Here is a 23786-nt window from a genome sequence, read left to right as displayed (position 1 = left end):
TTTTTTTCATAGAACAAGTTTGCCAACTCCTAGATTAGAAGACTCAATGTATTGATGATTCAATTCTATTTGACCCATGGATTCAAAACAATCCCAATCAGACAGTTACTGAACTCTCCCTGGGCTTTGGTATCTGTAATGTGGCTGATCATAGCAACTACTTTATGTTTCTTGTTGGGGTTAAGAAGAAGAACATTTAGAAAGTGTTTAGTACCACATCTGGCGTGTGGTGAGTGTTCAATAAATCTAAGTTTTTCTTATCTTATGTACCAAAATAGCAATAATACCAAAATGTATCTTCTTAAAGAAAACATTCTCCACGGGCACAGAGCATTACATCAATCCCTCTGTATTCTTTCAATTATGGGAATATAGAAAGTAGCATTCCCAGAGGCCAAACAGCCATGAGCCTGCTGGTTTCTGTCCCCACATTATTCACATCTCATTTTCACGCATTAAGGAATCAATAGTGGATGAACAAGAGAGTAACAAAGAAGAAAATGTCCATCTGACAAGATTTCTTCGCGTCCTGGCCAACTTTCTCATCATTTGTTGTTTGTGTGGGAGCGGGTACCTCATTTATTTTGTGGTGAAGCGATCCCAGGAATTCTCCAAAAAGCAGAATGTCAGCTGGTATGAGCGGAATGAGGTAAGAAAGACATCTCTGAGGAGGGGAAGTCTGAGGGCAAATACTGTGATCCCTGGTTCCTGTGCTATGTGGCTGAGTTGTTCAAAGTCTGGGTTAGAAAACTTTTAAAATGTGAAATTAAGATGGGGTGAGGTAGCGCATGCCTGTAATTCCAGCACTTGTAGGGCCAAGGTGGGTGGTTTGCAGCAACCTCAAACAGGGTGCAGGGATGGAGGCCAAGCAGGTAATACACACATTAATGACATGAGTAACCCAGGCTTTCCTGGTTTCTCAGGTAGAGATTGTGATGTCCCTGCTCGGGATGTTTTGTCCCCCTCTGTTTGAAACCATCGCAGCCCTGGAGAATTACCACCCACGCATTGGACTGAAGTGGCAGCTGGGGCGCATCTTTGCACTTTTCCTGGGAAACCTCTACACGTTCCTCTTAGCGCTGATGGATGACGTCCACCTCAAGGTAAAAACCACAAACTCTCCCTAACACCCACAGTATTCCCCCCTACTTTTTTCTGAGCCAGTGTCTCACTCTGTTGCCCAGGCTAGAGTCTATGGCATCATCATAGCTCACAGCAACCTCAAACTCCTGGGTTTAAGCAATCCTCCTGCCTCAGCCTCCCAAGTAGCTGAAACTACAGGCCTGTGCCACCATCCCTGGCTAATTTTTCTATTTTTAGTAAAGATGGGGTCTTGCTCTTGCTCAGCCTGGTCTTGAACTCCTGGCCTCAAGCAATCCTCCCACCTCAGCCTCCCAGAGTGGTAGGATTACAGATGTGAGCCACTGTGCCCAGCCTTCTTTTTTTTAATTTATTTTTCTTAGTTATACATGTGTATATTAGGTTTCCACTTTTGCCATCACAGAATTAAAAAGGCTAAATTTAATGACAATAACAATGTTTAACGTAAGGACTGAGAACAAAAACCTCATAAAGAACGAATGAAGATAAATACATTAAGAAAAGAAATCAAACAATTGCTGCAATGAAATATTAAGCAATAATAATACTAATAATGCAAAGACAGTAACATTCACATTGTCAGATAGGAGTATGTCTATTATAGAATACTTTGACCAGTTAACTTCTTCTTCTTATTTTGCTTTTTCCAAAGTCTCAAAAAATAGACAACTAATATTTATAAATAAAAGTAAAAGACAATTTTTAAAAAATAGATCATGCCAAATCTTATAGACAATAGAAAAAGAAATACTTTGGCTCGGCGCCTGTGGCTCAAGCGGCTAGGGTGCCAGCCACATACACCTAAGGTGGTGGGTTCAAATCCAGCCCGGGCCCACCAAAAACAACAATGACAGCTGCAACCAAAAAATAGCCGGGTGTTGTGGTGGGCGCCTGTGGTCCCAGCTACTTGGGAGGCTGAGGCAGGAGACTCGCTTGAGCCCAGGAGTTGGAGGTTGCTGTGAGCTGTGATGCCATGGCACTCTACCCAAGGGGATAGCTTGAGGCTCTGTCTCAAAAAAAAAAAAAAGAAGTGAAAAAGAAATACTTCAAAATCATTCTACTTAATCTGGATACACCTGATATTAAAATTGGAGAAAATACATAATTATAAAGGGGAAATTATAGACATATTTCACTTATCAATGAGGATGCAATATGATAAACAACATATTAACATGTTGAATTAAAAATTAATGTTTAAGTAATGTACTTTGGTCAAAATTAAATACAATTTATATGAGAACACTAATTCCCAGCCTTCTTTTTTAATAATTTCATTACTCATAATTCATATTAATTAAATAAATGTCGGAAATTCAGAGAAACAAAATGAAAAAAGATATTCCCAGAATCCATGACCCCACGACAACTATCGTTAACGTTTTTCGGCAGTTCTTTACTATCTTTCTCTTAGGTGGTCTTTTTTTACATCATATGCATGTCATTCGATAGCCTTCATATTTTATCTGCAGCCTTTCTATAATTAGCTGCCATAAGTGATTAACAGCCAAGTCATCATCCACTAGGTGATAGGTCATGGTTGACTCAAGTATTCATCACTGCTCGCCCGACAGTTGCGGAGCACCCACTGTCTCAGGCTTTCGGGGACAGCTGAGAGCAAGCACAGTTCTGTCCCAAGCAGGTTCACACTTGGAGACAGACATGTGCTACAGCACACTGTGGGACGTAAGTCTTGCAGGGCAGGGCATAAGAGCTCCAGATCCCACCCTAGGGAAATCTTAGCAGACATCCAAAACAGCAGAGGGAACAGTGGGCGCCCACAGGGAACTGCAGGACGGCTGAATAAAGGAATGGTACTCCCTGTCCTCATTCCTGAGATGTAGGAATGGAAGTGCCAGGATCTGGCCCTGACCTACCCCTCCTCCCGCATCTCTTGCTGCCCTCTCCCCCTAGGAGGCTGCCCCATGCTCCTGAGCCTCCATTGCCGCTGCAGGGCAAAATTTCCTCTTGCCTCTCTCTTTGCCCTTCTCCCCATGTTCAACTAGTTCACTAAACCTCCCTGAGATCTGGTCAAGGGAATTTTCTGTGGCCCTCTCATTGTCCAATTGGGGTGTTCCTTCATGCCCGGAGAAAATTTCCCACAGTTCATATCACTCTGTTCTGTAATCGTCTGTTCATCACTGCCATTTACTAGACTACGATCTTTCTGTGGGAAGTCCCATCTCTCTTGGGCACCCCTGTATCACCACTGCCTTAGATGCCCCAAAATAGACCCTCAATAAATTATTCTCAAAACAAGAATTCATGAGAGGATAGACAGACGGGTGGATGGATAGATGAATGCTAACTTAAAGAAGATAACTCCAAGACTCAAGGACTTCAAGCCAATTGCCCCTTCTCCCCCTCCTCCAACCTCCTGGATAGATTGAAAGCCTGGGGAGGGAATTTCTGAAAAGTTTCTGTCCAGGGTAGGGCAGAGGCTAAATGGTAGGCTTGTGGCATGTGCCAGCTTTAATTGTTTCTCCTGTAGAAAGATTTGGGCCATGCCTGACCCAATCCTGCATCTCCACCTTCTGTCCTAGCTTTCTAAAGAAGAAAAAATAAAGAACATCACTCACTGGACTCTGTTCAACTATTACAACTCCTCGGGTTGGAATGAAAGTGTCCCCCGGCCACCCCTGCATCCTGCAGATGTGCCCCGAGGCTCTTGCTGGGAGACAGCCGTGGGCATTGTGAGTAGTTGTGTTCTCTGTTCTCAGTTCTTTCTTATTCCTTCCTTATGTTTCCACTTGAGGAGTAACCCTGAAAAGTTATCAGCCGTTCATCTAGCAAATATATCTTAATCATCTGAGAGGGTACAAAATGAATAAAGCAGATCCTGTGTCCGCTAGAAACTCCAGATCTCTTTGGTGTCTTAAAGGTGATGGTGTCTGGTAGATAGATTCAATTTTTCCAAAACAATTAGTAAATTATATATACTTTGCAACAGCAGAGAAAGCTTTATTCTTTTGCTTTTGGTCCTTCTGTTATATACCTCTGTGCAAAACCTGTTTTATACACACACACACACACACACACACACACACATATCAAGAAAAAATCCAATTACCAGGAGGTAAAGAAAGCCAGCCACTGTCTCCAGTGACTGATGGTTACATGCAGTTTTAGTGGGGGCAGACGGCACATCAGAGCCAATTTGCATACATAATCACTAAGTTTCCCAATAACCCTGCAAGACCAGTATTATTATCAGCTTTAAGAAGTTCAGAGGTTATTCCAAAGCCACACAATTAGTAATTTGTAGGGCTGGAACCTAAGTGAAGCATTTTCCAGACCTGGGGTCCCTTCTCCACACCACCCCTCTACCACAGGAATCAGAGGGTCACAGAGACAAAGCAAGGCGGGTGGGGGAGAGTTTGTGAGACTGCAGGAAGGCCGGGAGAAGTGAGCAAGACCATTGGCCGCCCCCTTTGTCTGTGTTGCTCCTGCAGGAATTCATGAGGCTGACGGTGTCCGACATGCTGGTGACGTACATCACCATCCTGCTGGGGGACTTCCTACGAGCTTGTTTTGTGCGGTTTATGAACTACTGCTGGTGCTGGGACCTGGAGGCTGGGTTTGTAGGTCGCCGTTTCATGGACACTCTGCAAAAGCCATTGCAACCATCCTTTTTGATACTCAGAGTCAGATGCATTCTTGGGTATTTTATTTCTTTAGCTACATAAAGGCCGTCTCTGCCCCATGCAGTAGTAAAGTGTTTAATCTTTATTTCCCTTCAGGGCCATATTTGCCTTAATTACATTACTTTTTCCCAATGCCATTAACAATTCGAACTTCTGGGTGGCGACTCTTGCTCAAAAGAGTAGGGTGCCGGCCCCATATGCCAGAGGTAGCAGGTTCAAACCCAGCCCTGACCAAAAACTACAAAAAAAATAAACAATTCGAATTTCTAATCTGGGAAATGGAGGCGTTTGGCCTTGGGAAAACGTGAACCATTTCTGTGCTCAGCAAGTAGTTGGTGGAGAAATGCACCTGCCCAGTATCAGCTCTCATTAGGGAGTCTGAAATCCTGGCGCAGATGTCAATGTTTCAGAAAGTCCTGGAATGCTCCAAGAATACCATAACCAATCATTGGTCCTGTCTTCTGGATTATTCTTTGAGAAACTTCTTTTAACTCATATTCCTTATACTCGTTTTTCCCCACCCACCCAGGAAATTACTCCTTCTAAACATGTGTCATTTCCTATCCATAGTGGCCATCTCTATCATGTGTCATTTCCTGTCCATAGTGGCCATCTCTATCATGTGTCATTTCCTGTCCATAGTGGCCATCTCTGCCCGGTGGAACCTCTCTATCTGGTTCCCGTGGGTCTCTCCTATACAGGTCTCATCCATAACACCTCACTGGCCCACCCTGCAGTCACTGGTGTGGGTGTCAGGGACTTTCACCTTAACTGGGCTCCTGGTGAGAAGCTCCACCTCACAGTTCCCTATGTAGCCCTCTCCTGGCCTGCAGCAGGGTGCCAGGCCCAGGAAAGGGGCCCATGGCAAGTTTCTGTCACATTTTTTTCTTTTAGTCACCAGCTGCAGTTTGAAACATGTCTACCGGACTCCTCCTCAGCAACAAGGAAAACTTCATAATCTTATATGAGGACAAGGATGAAGGAACTTTGTTCTCAAAAAGGACTTCTTGGCTAAGACACAATATTGCTAAAATGTCATTGTCCTCAAATTAATTTAGAAGTTCAACAAGATTCCAAAATAATTCTAAAGTTCATTCAAAAAATAAGCATGTGGGAATATCCAGGAAAATTCTTTAAGAAAAATAAATTATATTTATATTAAAATACATTATGAGTCAGGTGCAGTGGCTTACACCTGTAATCCTAACACTCTAGGAAGCTAAGGCACGTGGATTGCTTGAACTCAGGAGTTCAAGACCAACCTGAGCAAGAGTTAGACCCCCCACTGGGTCTCCATTAAAAATAGAAAAATTAGTCAGGCATTGTGGTAGGCACCTGTAGTCCCAGCTACTTAGGAAACTGAGGCGGGAGGATCACTTGAGCTGAGGAGTTTGAGGTTACTGTGAGCTAGGCTGACACCAGGACACTCTAGCCTGGGTGATGGAATGAGATTCTGTCTAAATAAATAAATAAATAACGCATGATGAAGCTATAATAACTAAACTAGCACTAGAGAATAGACAAGTCATTGGAACAGAATAGGAAGTCTAGAAATAGATATAATCTATGTGGGAATTTGGTTTATGATAAAGGGAGCCTTTCAAACCAGCGGGAAACAGAAGGATTCTGTAAGGGCTATACTACAGTCTCCATGCTTTTATATAACTTATTTCTGGACTTTATTTCTTGTTTGTTTTTAAAATTTCTTTTCATTTGACTCCTTACTAAATTATTTGTATTTCATTACGTATTAGAGTTACTCCTTGATTATAATTCCAACTTATATTTCTGATTAAAATATTGATAAAATATTCTTTTAGGAACCAGGGTCTTCCCAAGAACACACAGTCAGCCTGCAGGCCCTAAAAGGTAGAAACCATCACATTAGTTTTTTATTGAAAAAGACATGGAAAAAGTTCCAGTGTTGAGAACGTCAAAACTTTTCTTAAAAAGTTGAAAACATGTTAAAGGCACAGAACCCTGAAACTAAGACTTCTCTCCAGTTACCAGAGCAGACTCTCTGGGATGAGAGGGTTGTCTTGGCCTGGCTGTCTGGTCAATGAGTGAGGTTGGTCTGATGCCACCTAACATGCTCCCCTCTTTCTCTTTCTCTCCTGTCAACCCCCACCAGCCTTCATATGCTGAGTTTGATATTAGTGGAAATGTACTGGGTTTGATCTTCAACCAAGGAATGATCTGGTGAGTTATCCATGTTGTCTGCGGATAGCCTAATTTGGGGATTCCCAGGCTTTGGTACTTACCTAGCTGGGCGGAGATTGGACAGATCATCTTGCCTCTCTGAACACCAAGTAGGGCAGGACCCGATGAGAACCAGGATAGTTTCTGGCCCACTCCTGTGCTGTCATAGAGGTAGAGAGGGAGGGAGAGAAGGGGGACGGGGGGAATAGGGAAGAATAGGAAGGGGGTGAAGGTGGGAAGGAGAGAAGAAAGAAGGAAGAAAAAAAAGGAAGGAGGAGGAAGAGAGGAGAATGGTAAATGAAATAAGAACTCTCTCCTTTGAAAAGGGAGTTAGAAGAGGCTGCGTAACTTCAGCCAAAGACTTTCAAGATGCCAAGGGCTCACCACAAACCACTATCCAATTCTCCTAATTGAAGGACTTTGACTAACAAAGTTGTTTTATGGAGACCAAGGAAAAACAGGCAGGACACCTTGTGATTTTCTGGATGCTCTGAGGCAAGGCAGTGGTAAAATCCTGGCCTGAGCCCAAGCCAGCAGTGTGCAGACAATCTCCCTCTCCTGAGGTCTGGATGACTAGAGCTTGGTGATGGTATTCTGGTTAAATGAGAGGCCCCTTCCCTTGAGACCAGCTGGGAAGGCAGCTTGGCCTCAGGCCCCTAAGCCATCCATCCCACTTCCTTCTATTTTCCTTTCTTCACCTTCCCTGCTCTCAGGCCAACCAGGTGTCCGGTTTCTGCCCTTCCAGGATGGGCTCCTTCTACGCCCCGGGGCTGGTGGGCATCAACGTGCTGCGCCTGCTGACCTCCATGTACTTCCAGTGCTGGGCAGTGATGAGCAGCAACGTCCCCCACGAGCGTGTGTTCAAAGCCTCCCGATCCAACAGCTTCTACATGGGCCTCCTGCTGCTGGTGCTCTTCCTCAGCCTCCTGCCAGTGGCCTACACCATCATGTCCCTCCCGCCCTCCTTTGACTGCGGGCCATTCAGGTGCAGCATTTGGGGTACACAGGAGCCGCTCCTCTCCCAAGGCAGCTGCTCCGAGGGCCTGGTTTCATGCCAGCCTGTAAAAGATCGTGGAGCTTTGGCAAATCATCAGTGCTATTCAGCAGAGTTTTCTGCAAGGATGGAAATGTTCCAGGTCTGTGCTGTCCAATACGGTGGCCACCAGTCACATGCAGCCGTTGAGCCATTGAAATGAGGAATTGAGATACTAAACTTCTAATTTTAATTCATCCTAATTGATATATAATCGTTGTACATATTTGGGGGGCACATGTGATAGTCTGATACCAGTATACAGTGGGTAATGATCAAATCAGGGTAATTAGGGTATCCATCCCTGCAAACACTGATCTTTTCTTTGTGCAGGGAACATTTCTAGCTATTTTGAAATATACCATGTTATTATTAACTATAGTGTCCCTGCTGTGCTATCAAATACTAGAACTCACTCCTTGTATCTAACTGTATTTTCATACCTGTTATCCAGCTTCCCTTCATCCCCCTCCCTACAACCCTTCTTGGCCTCTGAAATGTACGTAACCCCCATTCTACTCTCTACCTCCGTAAGATCTACTCTTTTAGTTCCCACATATGAGTGAGACCATGAGATATTTATCTCGCTGTGCCTGGCTTATTTCACCTAACATAATGACCTCCAGTGCAGTCTACATTGCTGCAAATGACAGACTTTCATTCTTAATCTTAATTCATTTTATTTCAAATAACCACACGTGGCTAATGATGACCATATGGGACAGCACAATTCAGACCTTTGAACATATGGATAATCAACCTACTGCCAGAGATTACCTTACCACAGGATGAGTGATGAGGGTATTCTGAAGATGAAAGGACCATAGTCCTACAAATGCTATTCCGATGTGAAGCCACTGCAGTCCACTCTTGACTGAGGCCTGCCAGAACCTCGTGCTCTGCAGAGCACTGGCCAGCACTGTGGGTTCAGGGTATAAGCTGAACTTATTCAGGAGACTGGATATTGTATGAAAAGATGAGTAGTTATGTAAGGAGGCATATTGAGGAATAACATGGGCCTACTGCTCTCTTTCCAAATGCGTGACCCTCTGAAAACGAAGCCCTCTTGGAACTGCCATCATCTCACTTAGGCTCTAAAGAAACACGCAGTGGGGTAACATATGCAAGCTGGTGCTCCCATCCTTACTGACCACAGAGCCTCTTCTGCACGTAACCCTCATCCAGAGCTCAAGTGGGGTGAGGCCAGTGAGCAAGGCCCCGCACGTCACATGTGCAACCCTGAGAGTGATCGCCTTAAAGTGTGCACCCCAGGCTTCCCTTGCCTCACTCTGGTCCCAACTCTGCCTATCAGGGCGGAGAAACACACTTTGGGAAATGCTGATCAGGTACTTCTCAGTTTATACGGACTTAGCTAAATAAAGGCCTGTGGTCGGTGCAGCCCAAAGGAAATATTAGCAGGAATGTTTCAGCAAAGCATGATCAGCAAACAGGTTCACTCAGAGAGGGTAGGGGGTCGATCTAGAGTGGAAAGAACATGCTGAAGTGTAGAGGGCCCGAGACACCAGGCTGAAGGGAGAAGGCTCTGTTGGCTTCTTCCCGAGCAAGGTTTGGAGGGCTGGGCTCTGGGTCCAAATGCCTGTACCCCTTTTCGCAGGGTGCCCACCTGTCTGCAGGTAAGAGGTGGGCAAGCAGGCCTATGCCAGGTCTGACCCTCACCACCTGCCTCACCTTTGACTCATTTGCTGCGCTGGCAGCCCTAACAACCTACACCGGGTTAAAGGGGAACTCAGAACCAAACCTGGCTGCCCACGCCTTCCTGTCACTGCTCTGACCAAAACTCACCAACAGCAGGAACATTCATCCCTCAGACGTGAGCTGTTCTCTCGTTTGTTTCAGGTGCTGACTCAAAGGTCACCTCCTCAGTGAGGACTTTCCTGGACACCCTAACTAAAATGTCACACACACGTGCCCACACAACATTTTATCATTTCTGCTCATTGTATCCTTTTACCATCCTTGAGCATCTTGTTCACTGTCTGTCTCCCTCACCAGGACATAAGCTCCAGAAGGGCATGCTGTCTGCTTCCTTTCTGACCATTTTCTACCCAGTGTCTAGAAGACAGTGGTCAATGCTCAAACTAGACCCATTACCTCACAAAAACTTCATCATACAGGGAGGGACTGAGGGTTTAGACCAGATCAAAGGTCAACAGGGACCAGCTAGGCCGTGTAAATGGATGAGGTGGGCAGCATTGCATAGCATACGGTTTTTAAAAAAAAGGAGGACAGGATCAGTAAACTATAGCTCATGGACCAAATCCAGACCGCCACCTATTTTGTAAATGAAGTTTTTTTTAGAACTCCGCTACACTCATTCGCTTACTTATGGCCTCTAGCTGCTTTCTTGCTATAACAACAGAATTGAATAGTTGTAATAGAGACCATCTGAGCCACAAAGCCTAACATCTGTATCTAGCCTTTTTACAAAAGTTTGTCAACTCCCTGATTTAGAGAATAGGCTCTAGAGCCAGCTCTATTATTTGCTAGCTGGGAGACCTTGAGCACATTTCTTAGCTTTCTGAACCACAGGTGCGTTATCTATAAGATGGAAATAATGGCATATCTACCTTATAGGACTGCTATGACAATTTAGTATGTTGCTCTTTGTAAAGTGCTTAGAGGAGTGTGCTGGCCCATAGTAAGGTAACATAGTAAGGATTTGTTAAGACTGAGCCCTGCGAATCTTTCTAAGAGTAGAATATAAACGTCTTAACACAATAACTAAGAAAATGACGTAAAGGCTATGTTAACCAGTTTGATGAAAGTATTTCAAATTGTATATGAAAACACCACACCATACCCCATGATTGCATTAATGTACACAGCTATCATTTAATTAAAAAAAAAAAGCCTGAGCCCTGCCCAGGTTGAGGGCAGCTGGTGCTCACCCCTAGCCAGTTGTTGCCATCAGGAACATTTGCCCCCTATTGTCAGACCCTTCAGATCATCACAGAAATATGAACATTCGTTTGAAGGCTTTGAATATTTTTATTACAGTAGTTAATTCAAGGTTTTGTAAATACTGTACCAACCCACAGAACAAACCTACATTGGCCAGCATTTGACCCATGTTTCCTCCCAGTCAGGGCCTATAGGTATGCAGGTTCCGTGTATCCAAGTATGCAAATCTATGATCTCTTGCCTAAGTAACAGGAAGGCGGTGATGAGATGTGCTTGACTATGGTCTCAGGCTTTTCTGTGGCCAGTGAACCAAGAACCATTCATAGCTAGACATCTGGAACCAGTTTAGAGAAGTCTTTTATGGCACACCAGAGAATGCTGATCACTTTTATATCAGTGGTAGCATTGAGCACTCATGTCTATTTCAAATTCCCCCTTCATTAATTCATTCATTTTTGAAGGAAGAGTAAGAACATCCTCAGGCAATATGGAATATGAGGAAGCATTACAGATTCCTGCCCCTCAATACAGCTTACTAAGCTGGCCACTGTAGCTCAGTGGTTGGAACTCCAGCCCTGCTTAACAAGGTGGCTAATTGGAGCCTTGCCTGGGCCTGATTAAAAGCAAAATTACAAGATTTTTAGGGATGGGCACGGTGGCTCACACTTACCATCCTAGCACTCTGGGAGGCTGAGGTGGATAGACTGCTTGAGCTTAAGAGTTCAAGACCAACCTGAGCAAGAGCAAGACCCTATCTCCAAAAATAGCTGAGTATTGTGATGGGTCAGCTACTTGAGAGGCTGAGGCAATGGGATCACTTGAGCCCAAGAGTTTGAGATGGCCCTCTACCGAGAGCAACAAAGTAAGACTCTGTCACAAAAAAAAAAAAAAAAATATATATATATATATATATAGGCTCACCAGAAAGAAGCAGCAGATTATATCTGCCAGCATATCCCAGACTCATTTCAGACTGTATTCATAACCCAAATCTAATTTTTTTATATTAAGGGAAATAAGGGCTGATTTGAACTTTTTCCCTTCTCTCCCTGGCTTTGTTAAAATTCTATCAACAGACTTTGTAACTGGCCAGAAGGAAGACGAGAAGGAGGAAGAAAAGTGCCAAGGACCCCAGTAATTCCCAGCATGATCACACAATTATCAGTGAAGAGGGATACTGGTGGTAATAAGGGGTGTAGCCAAGGTATTATGAGTGTCTTGTTTGTGCCAGGCATTGCACAAGATGTATTTAATCCTTGTAACAAGGCAGTAAAGTGATAAGCATTATTTATATCAGGGATCAGCTAAATTTTTCTGTAAAGTGCCTGATAGTAAATATTTTAAGTTTCACATGTCAAGAGGCAAAAGTCAAAATTATCACATAGGTATTTATTGAGCAAAAGAGAAAGAGATGTCTATATAGGTTTTATTGACAAAAGTCAAAATATGATAAAATAGAGTATGATTTTTTGTAAGAAAAATCTACTAATAAGAAGAATGGAACTCCTTTAAGAGGAGTATTTTACACAATGGGGGTTCAAAGTTACTGCTAAGCCATTGAACTGCTGTGGTAGAGCAAGTTGAAATATTTATTTATTTATTTTTTATTGAAACAGTCTCACTATGTCACCCTCGGTAGAGTGCTGTGGCATCACAGCTCACAGCAACCTCTAACTCTTGGGCTTAAGAGATTCTCTTGACTCAGCCCCCCAAGTAGCTAACACCTGGCTATTTTTTGTTGCAGTTGTGTTTAGCTGGCCCAGGCTGGGTTCAAACATGCCTGCCTTAGTGTATGTGCCTGACACTGTAACTACTATGCTATGGGCACCAACCCAAGTTGAAATATTTACCTTCTATTTCTGACAAAAATGTGCAGATTAGGCTCGGCGCCTATAGCTCAACCAGCTAAGGTGCCAGCCATGTACACCTAAGGTGGTGGGTTCGAATCCCCGGCCTGGACCCGCCAAACAACAATGACGACTGCAACCAAAAAAAAAAAAAAAAGCCGGGCGTTGTGGCGGGCGCCTGTGGTCCCAGCTACTTGGGAGGCTGAGGCAGGAGACTCACTTGAACCCAGGAGCTGGAGGTTGCTGTGAGCTATAATGCCATGGCACTCTACCCAGGGGGATAGCTTGAGGCTCTGTCTCAAAAAAAAAAAAAAAAATGTGCAGATTAAAAATTATTAAGTAAAAAATAAATAAATAAAAATTACTAGGTCACAAGAGCAAATGATGTTTACTATGGACATGATAGATTCAAATATTTCAGCAAATTACCTACTTATGAATAATACAATGACTAATTATAGGCTGTAAACACCTATAAGTTTTACACTTTTGCCAGTTAAGTCTTTTGTTGCTCCACACACATTTTCACAATTATCAGTTGTAGTACACACATCATAGCAGATTCCACTTCAGGTTGTGCTGAATTAGTGTTTTCTCAATTTCTTTGAAAATATCCTCATCTATAATTGTTTCACACAAAATGTTTATAGAGATTAATTTTTCAGCCACTTCAAAATGTCATTAACTTCTCAATAAACAACTAATATCAGAAACATCTATTACCAAAAGCCACTTCAAATCTTTTGCCTTTTTTGTTTGTTTGTTTTGTTTTGTTTTGTGAGACAGGGTCTCACTTTGTCACCCTAGGTAGAGTGCTGTAGTATCATAGCTCACAGCAACCTCCAACTCTTGAGCTCAAGCGATTCTCTTGTCTCAGCCTCCCAAGTAGCTGGGACTACAGGCACCCACCACAATGCCTGGCTATTTTTAGAGGCAGGGTCTTCCTCTTGCTCAGGCTGGTCTTGAACCTGTGAGCTCAGGCAATCCACCCACCTCTGCCTCCCAAAGTACTAGGATTACAGGTGTGAGCCATCACGCCTGGCCCACTTCCTTGTTTTTGAATTGTTCTCAATATCCTGAACTCTTCAGTCAGTTGCTCTGGATGGAAATTCTAGAAGTCTTTTAAATGTTTATTAATACTTTCTCTAGATACATTTCTTCAGCTCCTGCAATCAAACACAATTTAATTACTTTGACACTGGTAAATGAAGAACATGATTTTAGAGCCTGGAGGAAGGGGACTCTTGTTATGCACAGATAGAAGGCTTAGCTGAACATCTCCTGCAGTTGTAGGGAACGCTGAATTTGTATGAAATGAATTTGGATATTTAGCTGAGAAGAGTCTCAAGCAAAGTATTAGTGGTGCAGCCTGGCTTCTTCATGTTCCTTATAGTAAAATGTGAAAGGAAAAAGATAGACTGAAGAGCAAACTGATAGACAAAAAGGAACCGGGACTTGATTACTTTGGAAATTCTCACCCTATCCAGATTGCAAAAGATGCTAACGTTAGATTTATTGGAAGTGGAATGTGCTCTAAAAGGAAACCTAAGGGTGAAGCTGGATGATCTTTTGCTAGTGTTTCTGAAGGATCAAAAGATCTGAATATTCACTTACAAAAAGAACTGTAAAAAGATTAAGTATGTGACTGATGTGACTGATGTATTCCTTCAACCATCTCAGTAGAAGTCATGAATAGAAATTACCCAGGAAAGATAGTAGAGAACGTTCTTGTCCAACAGAATGAATTCTCATGACATACATGGAAAACCCATAAGGTTTTTGAGAGAGTTATATCAGCAGAAACATTACCAGCTTGAACTAAAAGAAACAGAGAAGACAAAATAAAGGAAGGCTGGTGGCCTCCCAGAATTGTATAGCAGGAAATAGGCTGATACAATTTATTCAGCTGAAACGTGCTACCCTTCCAGAAAAAGGAACTATTATTCCAAGGGCAGAGGTATCAACCTGGAGGACAGAGCTGCAGGCACAGATGGTAGAGTCTAGACCCAGAGTTTTATTCTTAGGACTGTAAAACCTAATGGAGTTTGGCTGATTGAATTTCAAAATTGCTTTGGACTAGTGATTCCTTTCTTTCCTCTATTTTCTTCCTTTTGATGTTGTAATATTTATAACTGTTACCTTAGGCTGTCCTGCCATTGTATTTTGAGAGTAAAAAAAAAATTGTTTTTTTTTTTTTTGCAGTTTCTGGTTGGGGCTGGGTTTGTACCCACCACCTCCAGCATATGGGGCCAGCGCCCTACTCCTTTAAGCCACAGGCTTCGCCCTGAGAGTAAAAATTTCTTTTTTTTTTGTTGGAAGATTTTTATTATTATTATTAAATCATAGCTGTGTACATTAATGCAGTCATGGGGTACAGTGTGCTGGTTTTATATACAATTTGAAATATTTTCACCAAACTGGTTAACATAGCCTTCATGGCATTTTCTTAGTTATTGTGTTAAGACATTTATATTCTACGTTTACAAAGATTCACATGTACCCTTGTAAGATGGACCATTGGTGTGGTCCCATAAACATTTTTATCTAGTTTCCCAGGTCCAAAAAACAGAGAAGAATTTTGCCCCAAGATGGAATATGCACAAAGTCTCACCCATACTTGACTTAGATGACTTAGAAGATAATGAGATTTGGGACTTTTGAGCTGATAATATTTAGATAAAATGTTGGACTTTGAGTCAATGCTGTAATGAGTTGAGACTTTGGGGAACGAAGGGATGGGGTGACTGTATGCTGCGTATGGAATGATTGTGAATCTTTGGGAGCCAGAGAAGACTGTGGTAGGCTGAATAAGATATCCAGGTTCTAAACCCTGGAACCTGTGCTATTACCTTATATGAAAAAAGGCTGCTTGCCAATTTGATTAAGTTAAGCATCTTAAGATAGGGATATTATCATGGATTGTCCAGGTGGACTTTAAATCACAAGTGTCCTTATAAGAGTAGGAGGCAGAGAGAGAATTGACCATGGGAGCAAAGAGAGATTTAAAAATTCTATGCTGTTGGTTTTTTGGGCGGCACCTGTGGCTCAGTGAGGAGGGCGCTGGCCCCGGGCAAACGGCAACAAAAAAATAGCCGGACGTTGTAGCGGGTGCCTGTAGTCCCAGCTACTCGGGAGGCTGAGGCAAGAGAATCACCTAAGCCCAGGAGTTGGAGGTTGCTGTGAGCTGTGTGACGCTGCCATGGCACTTTACAGAGGGCGATAAAGTGAGACTCTGTCTCTAAAACAAAAACAAAAACATTCTATACTGTTGGTTTTAAACATGAAGGAAGGGGCCACAAGCCAAGGAATACAAGAATATGGCTCTAGAAGCTGGAAAAATTAAAGAAACAAACACTCCCCTAGAGGATCCCTGCTGATGCCTTGGTGCCGTAAATGACAAAATAACCTACACTCAACTGTTACATAAAAGCATAGCTTTTGAAGTCACTTTTCTTTTGTTATTTTTACATGGTGAGTACGCACTGGTAATAAAAAATAATAACAAATGTCATCATACAGTGACATACATGGCATTTGAAATGCCTTCATGTTATAACTGCCTATTGCAATTCATAGTGTGCTGGGCAACAGTTCTCAGCAATGAGATGGCCACAAACAGTCTCTTATGCAACTGCTCTTTTCTGCCATTATAGCACAAAAAATGAACGAGCATGGCTGTATTCCATTAAAACTTTATTTACAGATACTAAAATTTAAATTTTATGCGTTAATTTTTATGTGTTACAGAATAATATGCTTCTCTTAATTTTTTTTCAACCACTTGAAAATATAAAATGATTCTTAGCTGCTGGATATGTGGCTCATACCTATAATACTAACACTCTGGGAGGCCGAGGCAAGAGAACCACTTGAGCTCAGGAGTTCAAGACCAGCCTGAGTAAGAGTGAGACCCACTAAAAATAGAAAAATTATCCAGGTGTCATGGCAGGCATCTATAGTCCTAGCTACTCTGGTGGCTGAGGCTGGAAGACAACTTGAACACAGGAGTTTGAGGTTGCTGTGAGCTAGGCTGGTGCCATGGCACTCTAGCCTGGGCAACATGAGACTTCATCTCAAAAAAAGGACAAAAAATTACTAGCTTTCACGTATACAAAAACAGGCAAGCCAAATTTGTCCATGGGTCATTGTCTACCAGCCCCTTATCTATACTTTACACAGGGAGAAATGAAGCTGCTAGCTTCAACATTTGGAGGGCACTTGATAGCCCTATATGTAATGTTTTATGTAAATGGACATCCATATCCTCAAAAAATCTTCTGAGGCAAATACTATTATACTTATAATATCATATTCTACTATATTATTATTATATGATACAGGTAAGGAAATAAGGTCAGAAATTTTCAGTATCTTGGCCAAAGATATCCAACCACTACAGATGTTGAATATATGATAGAACTTACTGTAATGATGAAAACATTCCACATCTGTAATTCTAGCATAGCAGCTACTAGTCACATGACTATAAACACATGAAGTGTGCAACTAAGAAACTGAATTTTTAAGTTTATTTCTTTTAAATTAATTTTGAACTTATTTTAAATAGCCACATTAGACTATGCAACTCTAATGGGAAGAATCAGGGTATAAATATAGACAGAGAATAATTGTCCATGGAGTCTCACAAGTAATAAGGATTTAAGCCAGCAATTCCAAACCCCATCAAACACATCTTGGGACCAAAATTACCAACCATGAGCCAACAGAGTCCAAGAGTCTCTACGCAGGCATTTGTAGAAGTCAATCTACACAATGGTTCATACATAAAGAAAATCAAAATTGCTGATATGAAATGCCCAGAAGCCTAGATTAGGTAATCCAATCTTCTAGGATTATAAAGACTGATTGCAGGTATTTTTGAGTGATACCATAAAGTTGTCCATCATATCAACCTCTTGATCTGTGCTTTTCAATGTTTTTTATCTTACAACACACTTGAACCTATAGTTAAATTCTCGTGTCACACTTAAATTATGTTAATCAAAAAAAAAAGTGAAAAAAAGAATATACTCAGGCTGGCCATGGCGGCTCTCACCTGTAATCCTAGCACTTTGGGAGGGTGAGCCGGGTAGATTGCTTAAGCTCAGGAGTTCGAGACCAGCCTGCACAAGAGTGAGACCCAGTCTCTACTAAAAATAGAAAACTAGCCAGGGGTTGTAGTAGGCACCTGTAGTCCCAGCTACTTGGGAAGCTGAGGCAAGAGGATTGCTTAAACCCAGGAGTTTGAGGTTGCTGTGAGTTATGACGCCAAGGCATTCTACTCAGGGTGACACAGTGACACTCTTTCTCAAAAAAGAAAAAAATACACTTACTGTGCCTTAACCTTCTTCCAATAATAATTTAATGATCTTTAGAACTTTTCACGGCACACCTAAGATCCTCTCAGCCACAGCACATGGGGGCACACCTAAGATCCTCTCAGCCACAGAACATGGGGGCTGAAAATCACTGCTTTAGAGGACTGTTTCTATGCCAGAGGGCTCAGAGGAAGCCCCCTGTCGGTCTTGTAGCGCTAGCACTGAAATTTTCTCCCATTAGAATACATTACATAAGTAAGAAAACTCGTTTTTTCCTTGCTGAGAAACGTGTCAGATACAGAAGACTGATGTAGTCTGAAAGGCTGTAAATTACCCAGGATATGAGGCCGGTGAGCCAGTACTCTGACCCAGTGATAAGCCCTAGACAAAAAGGCAGCCCCTCATGGGGTATTTTTCACAGGTAGTCCTTTTGGAGCAGAGCCCTCGTTCTCCCAGGCAAGGTGTGGCAAGTGGCAGCTCTGAGCATGGACGCAGTTGTGTATGCCATATGAGTTCTGCACCATGCTATAATGTGTTCTCTCTTTTTTCCAGTGGGAAAAACAGAATGTATGATGTCCTCCAAGAGACCATCGAAAATGATTTCCCAACCTTCCTGGGCAAGATCTTTGCTTTCCTCGCCAATCCAGGCCTGATCATCCCAGCCATCCTGCTGATGTTGTAAGTGATGACTCTACCTTGCAGTTGAGACTTCCTTCACAGGTTTCTTATGCCCCCTCAGTCTGGGCTCTGAGCATGTTAGAAAGCTGAGAGGATGATTCAGCCTGGCTGGTTCATTCATCACTATCACCCTCAACAACTGCAAAAGCCCACAATGGGTGAGTTCAATGATTTCTTTATCTTCGGCACCACCATAATGCCTAGGGCATAGGAGGGAAAAGGTAAATGCTCCAGGAAGGAACTAGGGAAGGAGGCAGGAAGTCAGAGTCTTGGATTGGAATTGCTGGCACCAAAAAATGTGCTAGTGAAAATATTAATTTTTCTTTATAAAACTCATATCTTGGAGGACAGTGGCTCACACCTGTAATCCTAGTACTGTGGGAGGCTAAGGCTAGAGGATCACTTGAGCTCAGGAGTTCAAGACCAGCCTAACCAAGAGCGAGACCCCCATCTCTACTAAATACAGAAAATTTAGCCAGCCATTGTAGTGACCATCTGTAGTCCCAGCTTACTCAGGAGACTGAGGCTAGAGGATCACTTGAACCCAATAGTTTGAGGTTTCTGTGAGCTATGCTGATGGCATGGCACTTTAGCCTGGGCAACAGAGTAAGATCCTCTAAAAACAAAAAAACAAAAATATACTTTGGCATACTTTTTAAAAATTCTGACATATTCTCAACAAGCAGAACAATACAGATAGTCATGTACACTCTCACAAGATTAAATAACATTTTGTAACAATTTCTTCAAGTCTATCTTTCTTTTTTAAAAAAATAAATGGTATAGATATACTTAAATCTCCCCTGTCCCCATTCTTCATCTTCCCCTCCTCAAAGGTCACAATTATACAGATTAGACTTAATTATTTCTATGCATATTTTGGTACTATTACCACATGTGTATATACTATTGTTTATTGAGTTTTAAAATTTTTATGAATGGTTCACACTACATACTTCTAAAACAACGTTATGTGTAGAGGACTTATGCGAGTGGCTACATGACCACACATTTTAATGGCTTTACTACACTCCATTGTTTGAATAAATCCATTTATCCATTCCTCTGCATGGGAATTTTCCACTTTTTTTTGCTATTGCAAACTTCCCTCCAACAAACACCTCAAATACGTCCCCCTTTACTATTTTGAGAGTTTCTCTAAGGTAGACACGTAGAAGGGGAATTGTCATTCATAGGTATGTGTTTCTTCAATCTTTTTTAGACACTATAGAATTGCTTTCCAAAATGATTACATTCCTTTTTGGCTCCTTTTTTATAAATTCTAGCTCTCTGGTGAAATTCTCCATCTTTCTATTTTCTTAAACATAGTAATCATAGTTATTTTCTACATCCTTGTCTGATGTTCCAATATCTGAATCACCTGTAGGTATATTTTTATTGTCACTTTTTTCCTCTTGATTATCATTCAGTCCTACTTTAAGCATGGCATATAATTTTTACTAGGTTCTAAACATGGGGATAAAAAACTTATAGAGGCTGTGGATAATGTTATCTTTCCACAAAAGGGATAGATTTCTTTTTTTTCTTTTTTTTTTTTTCTGAAAGGCAAATAGAATACCAGCAAATTGCTTAATCCTATCAGAAAAGACTAGACTGGAGCAGAAATGTTCAGATCAGAGTTTATTGAAAGGGGAGAGTGACCTGCCTGGGCAGTACAAAGGCCATCTGCACCCAACAGCAGTTAGAGATCCCTTTTATATGGGGCCATAGCAGGTGGGCAAATTCCACAGCTTGGAGGAAGGGAAGTCAGGGTCCTCTGGCAGGAACTTTAGGAATGGGGCTAACCAGATCTCTCCTCTTTTGTCTTAGGAGGAGAGAAGGAGGAGAAAGGGTTCATGTGCAGCTGTGTTAGGCCCCTCAACACTATCAAGATAGGGTTGGTGTTTCAACTATCCATTATTGCACAAAAAACCAGCCCAAACTGGAAAAAAAAAACAATAATTTATTCTAATAATGATTCTGCAATTTGGATAGGGCTCAGCAGGCACGGTTCTCTTCTTCTCTACTTAATGCCAGCTGGGTCAGCTCAACTGTGGACAAGAGGATCTGCTTTCAAGATGATCACTCATGTGACTGGCCAGCTGGTAGTACCTGTCAGCTGGAACTCAACCAGGGCTATGGACTAGAGGCCTCAGTCCTCCCTACAAGCTTCTTGGGCTTTCTCACAGCATGGTTCCTGGGTTCCAAGGGCAAGCATTCCAAGAGAACACAGTGGTTATGCATGGCATCTTCATAACCTAGCTTCAGAAGCTAGAGTCCATTACTTCTGCCATACTCCACTGAGGCAATCACAAAGGCCTACTCAGGTTCAAGAGAAAGCAATATAGACTCACCTCTTGGTGATGGAATGGCAATATTCTGGAGGCACACATAAGACTGGAGCCAAATTATTATGACCATCTTCAGAAAATACAATTTGCCATTGTTGGCTTTGGGCCTTCCAGGGCTGGTTTATTTCAGTTTTGCCCCATTGCCAGGGCACTGACCTTACTCCTAGGATGAGACTGTTACTATTCCCCAGGGTCTTTCTATGGTCCCAACTAAAAACCTACAGTGTTTACCAACTCCTTTCATCTTGGCAGGACTTGAAACCCATATTCTCTTTTCCCAGTTCTGTAGTCTTTTCTCATCTCTTTCTCCAGCACTGCTGCTACCACTGCCGAAATCTCTGCTACATTCCTCAACCTCCCTGGTGACATTTTCTTCCGGGTTTCCTGACCCAATTGAAGATTTGGTCAATGATTTGAGAGGAATTTGTATGCATATATTTTGGCTTATTTATCTGCATTTCAGTCCCCTCTGGAATTTTGACCATCCAGGACCAAAGATTTCGGCAGTCATGAATTCTGACCTTTGTCTCCTCAGCATCATAAAATTCTACTTTCTAAGATTCTGCTTTCTGTTAGACTCCACTCCCAGATCACAAATTAGAAAATAGCCTCAGGGAGAAAGGCTAGAGGAATGTCAAGCTCTCCTCACATGCTAACTTTCCTTCAAGTGAGCACCACCGCCCCTTCTGTCTGTGTGCCCTGGTTACTTTCTCATGTGTTAAAGTCCAGCTTTAAATTTGCCCAGATTCTACAGTTGTTTTCTTCTGGAGAGCTGGTCCAATATCAGTTCCACAGTCATGGCCAAAAACAGAAGTCTTTCCTTTCTTTGCTTATTTGATTCTCTAAATAAACATTAGAGTCAGATTGCCCTAGTCCCAAAACAAGAATAATCTGTGATCATTTTCATTAGGATTCAGAAAGAATTGGTATATTTATCTTATTGGGTGTTCCCAACCAAGAATACTGTCTTCCTTATCATTTCTTTGTTTATGCCCCTCAGTAATATTTTAAAATCTTCATCAATTTCTTGCTCATGTCTTGCTAAATTTATTCCTATATATTTCATGTTTTTATAATTAAATAGGATGATTATTTCATCATATCTTCTAACTAGTTTTTGTTTCTGAATATGAATGTTATTTATTTTCCATATTTAGTATGCAGTTACCCTATGCGTGTATTGTTTACAATAGTTTTTCAAACAAAGCTTTTCAATTTTCCATGTAAATCATTTTCTCATTTGTAAACACAGGTAATGCTGTTTACATCTTATCCAATTCTTATACCTCTTTTTTCCTTCTCTATAAGATGAATTAGTACCTTCTAGGGGGGAAGAACATTAATATTAGTGATAAAAGATACTTTTTCCCCCCTACATTTACTGGGGGGTGCTTATAATGTTTTCAGTTAAGCACAGTGCTGCTTTGGGGGGGAGGAGATTGAGATAAGTATATTCATGAGATAAGGAAGCAAGTATCCAGGGAATGTAAGTCATTATAACATTAGTATAATAAATCTATTAATTAAGAAAGGTATTCTTCAGAAGTAAGAAAAATAAATGTGACCTCAAAAGGTGGTGGTAAATTTAGAGCTACCACTAGCATCTATAGTACCTTGTGTGAATTAGAAAACAGTGCCCACTCCTTGAGGCAGAGGTAAGCCCATGCCGGCACATTTAAGAAACAGAACATGGCTAGTTTTCAGCCACCAGTGACCCCCTTAGCCAGGTGCCTTCATGCAGTGAATAGCCTATGCATAGATGGCCATCTATGTCAGAATCCTTTTCCTTTGATGTACACCAGGGGTCAGCAAACTATAGCCCACAAGCTAAATTCAGCCCACACTTGTTTTTTATAAATAATGTTTTATTGGGACATATCCATGCTCATTCATTTATTTTTTATCTCTGCTGTTTTGCACAACAAACAGACAGCTTAATAGTAATTGTGAGAAGGACCATATTGTCTATAAAACCTAAAATATTTACTTCCTGTCACTCTACAAAAAAGGTTTTGCTGACCCCTCACATAGACAATGAGGTATTACTTCCAAAAATGATTTTAGGTTGTTATTTACAATACCTACTTGATAAGACTTTAGAATAATGACAAATAGTAAGTCTAGAAAATACTTAAGAAGGGGATTAAGATTCTAGAAGACAATAAATCTTGAATTTTAACCTTGAGCATATAGCTGGACACAGTTTTTTATCCACTCTGTCAATCTCTGCCTTTTATTTGGAGTGTTTAATCCATTTACATTTAATGTAATTGCTAATAAGGTAACATTTACATCTGCTGTTTTCTATATGTCTTATGTATTTTTTGTTACTTTATTCCTCATGACTGCTTTCTTTTGTGTTAAATAGATATTGTCAAGATATCATTGTAGTTCCCTTACTATTTTACTGTGTATTGTTTTAGTTATAAATGATTTCCCTAGAGATTTCAATTAACATAACAAATTACTTCAGATTAATACCAACATAATTACAATAGTATACAAAACCTTGTTCCTATACAACTTTATTCCATCTCTATTCCTTTGTGCTATTATTGCTATACAAATTACATCTTTATACATTGTTTGCCAGCTAAATCAGCTAGAAGAAAAAAAGAACTACAAAGGCTGCATTGACACTCTTTTACATTAATCTATGTAGTTACCTTTACCAGTGCTGTTTATTTCTTCAT

The 23786-nt window shown here is 41.5% G+C and overlaps 1 protein-coding gene across 1 annotated transcript in view; it reads left to right on the top strand.

Moving 5' to 3' along the window:
- TMC2 (transmembrane channel like 2) overlaps positions 1-23786 on the top strand; it is an 86428-nt gene that overhangs the window by 54769 nt on the left and 7873 nt on the right. Inside the window, exons 10-16 of the mRNA XM_012804074.1 lie at positions 461-649; positions 924-1103; positions 3645-3794; positions 4554-4682; positions 6877-6944; positions 7690-7929; positions 18617-18742. Of these exons, the coding sequence (XP_012659528.1) occupies positions 461-649; positions 924-1103; positions 3645-3794; positions 4554-4682; positions 6877-6944; positions 7690-7929; positions 18617-18742 (1082 nt within the window). The remainder of the gene's footprint in view (positions 1-460; positions 650-923; positions 1104-3644; positions 3795-4553; positions 4683-6876; positions 6945-7689; positions 7930-18616; positions 18743-23786) is intronic.

The sequence above is a fragment of the Otolemur garnettii genome, unplaced genomic scaffold (assembly GCF_000181295.1).
Source record: "Otolemur garnettii isolate 467f Iridium unplaced genomic scaffold, OtoGar3 scaffold00025, whole genome shotgun sequence".
NCBI classification, from domain to species: domain Eukaryota; kingdom Metazoa; phylum Chordata; class Mammalia; order Primates; family Galagidae; genus Otolemur; species Otolemur garnettii.
Note: the sequence above shows the minus strand (reverse complement) of the source record. Positions and strands in the feature narration are given on the sequence as shown.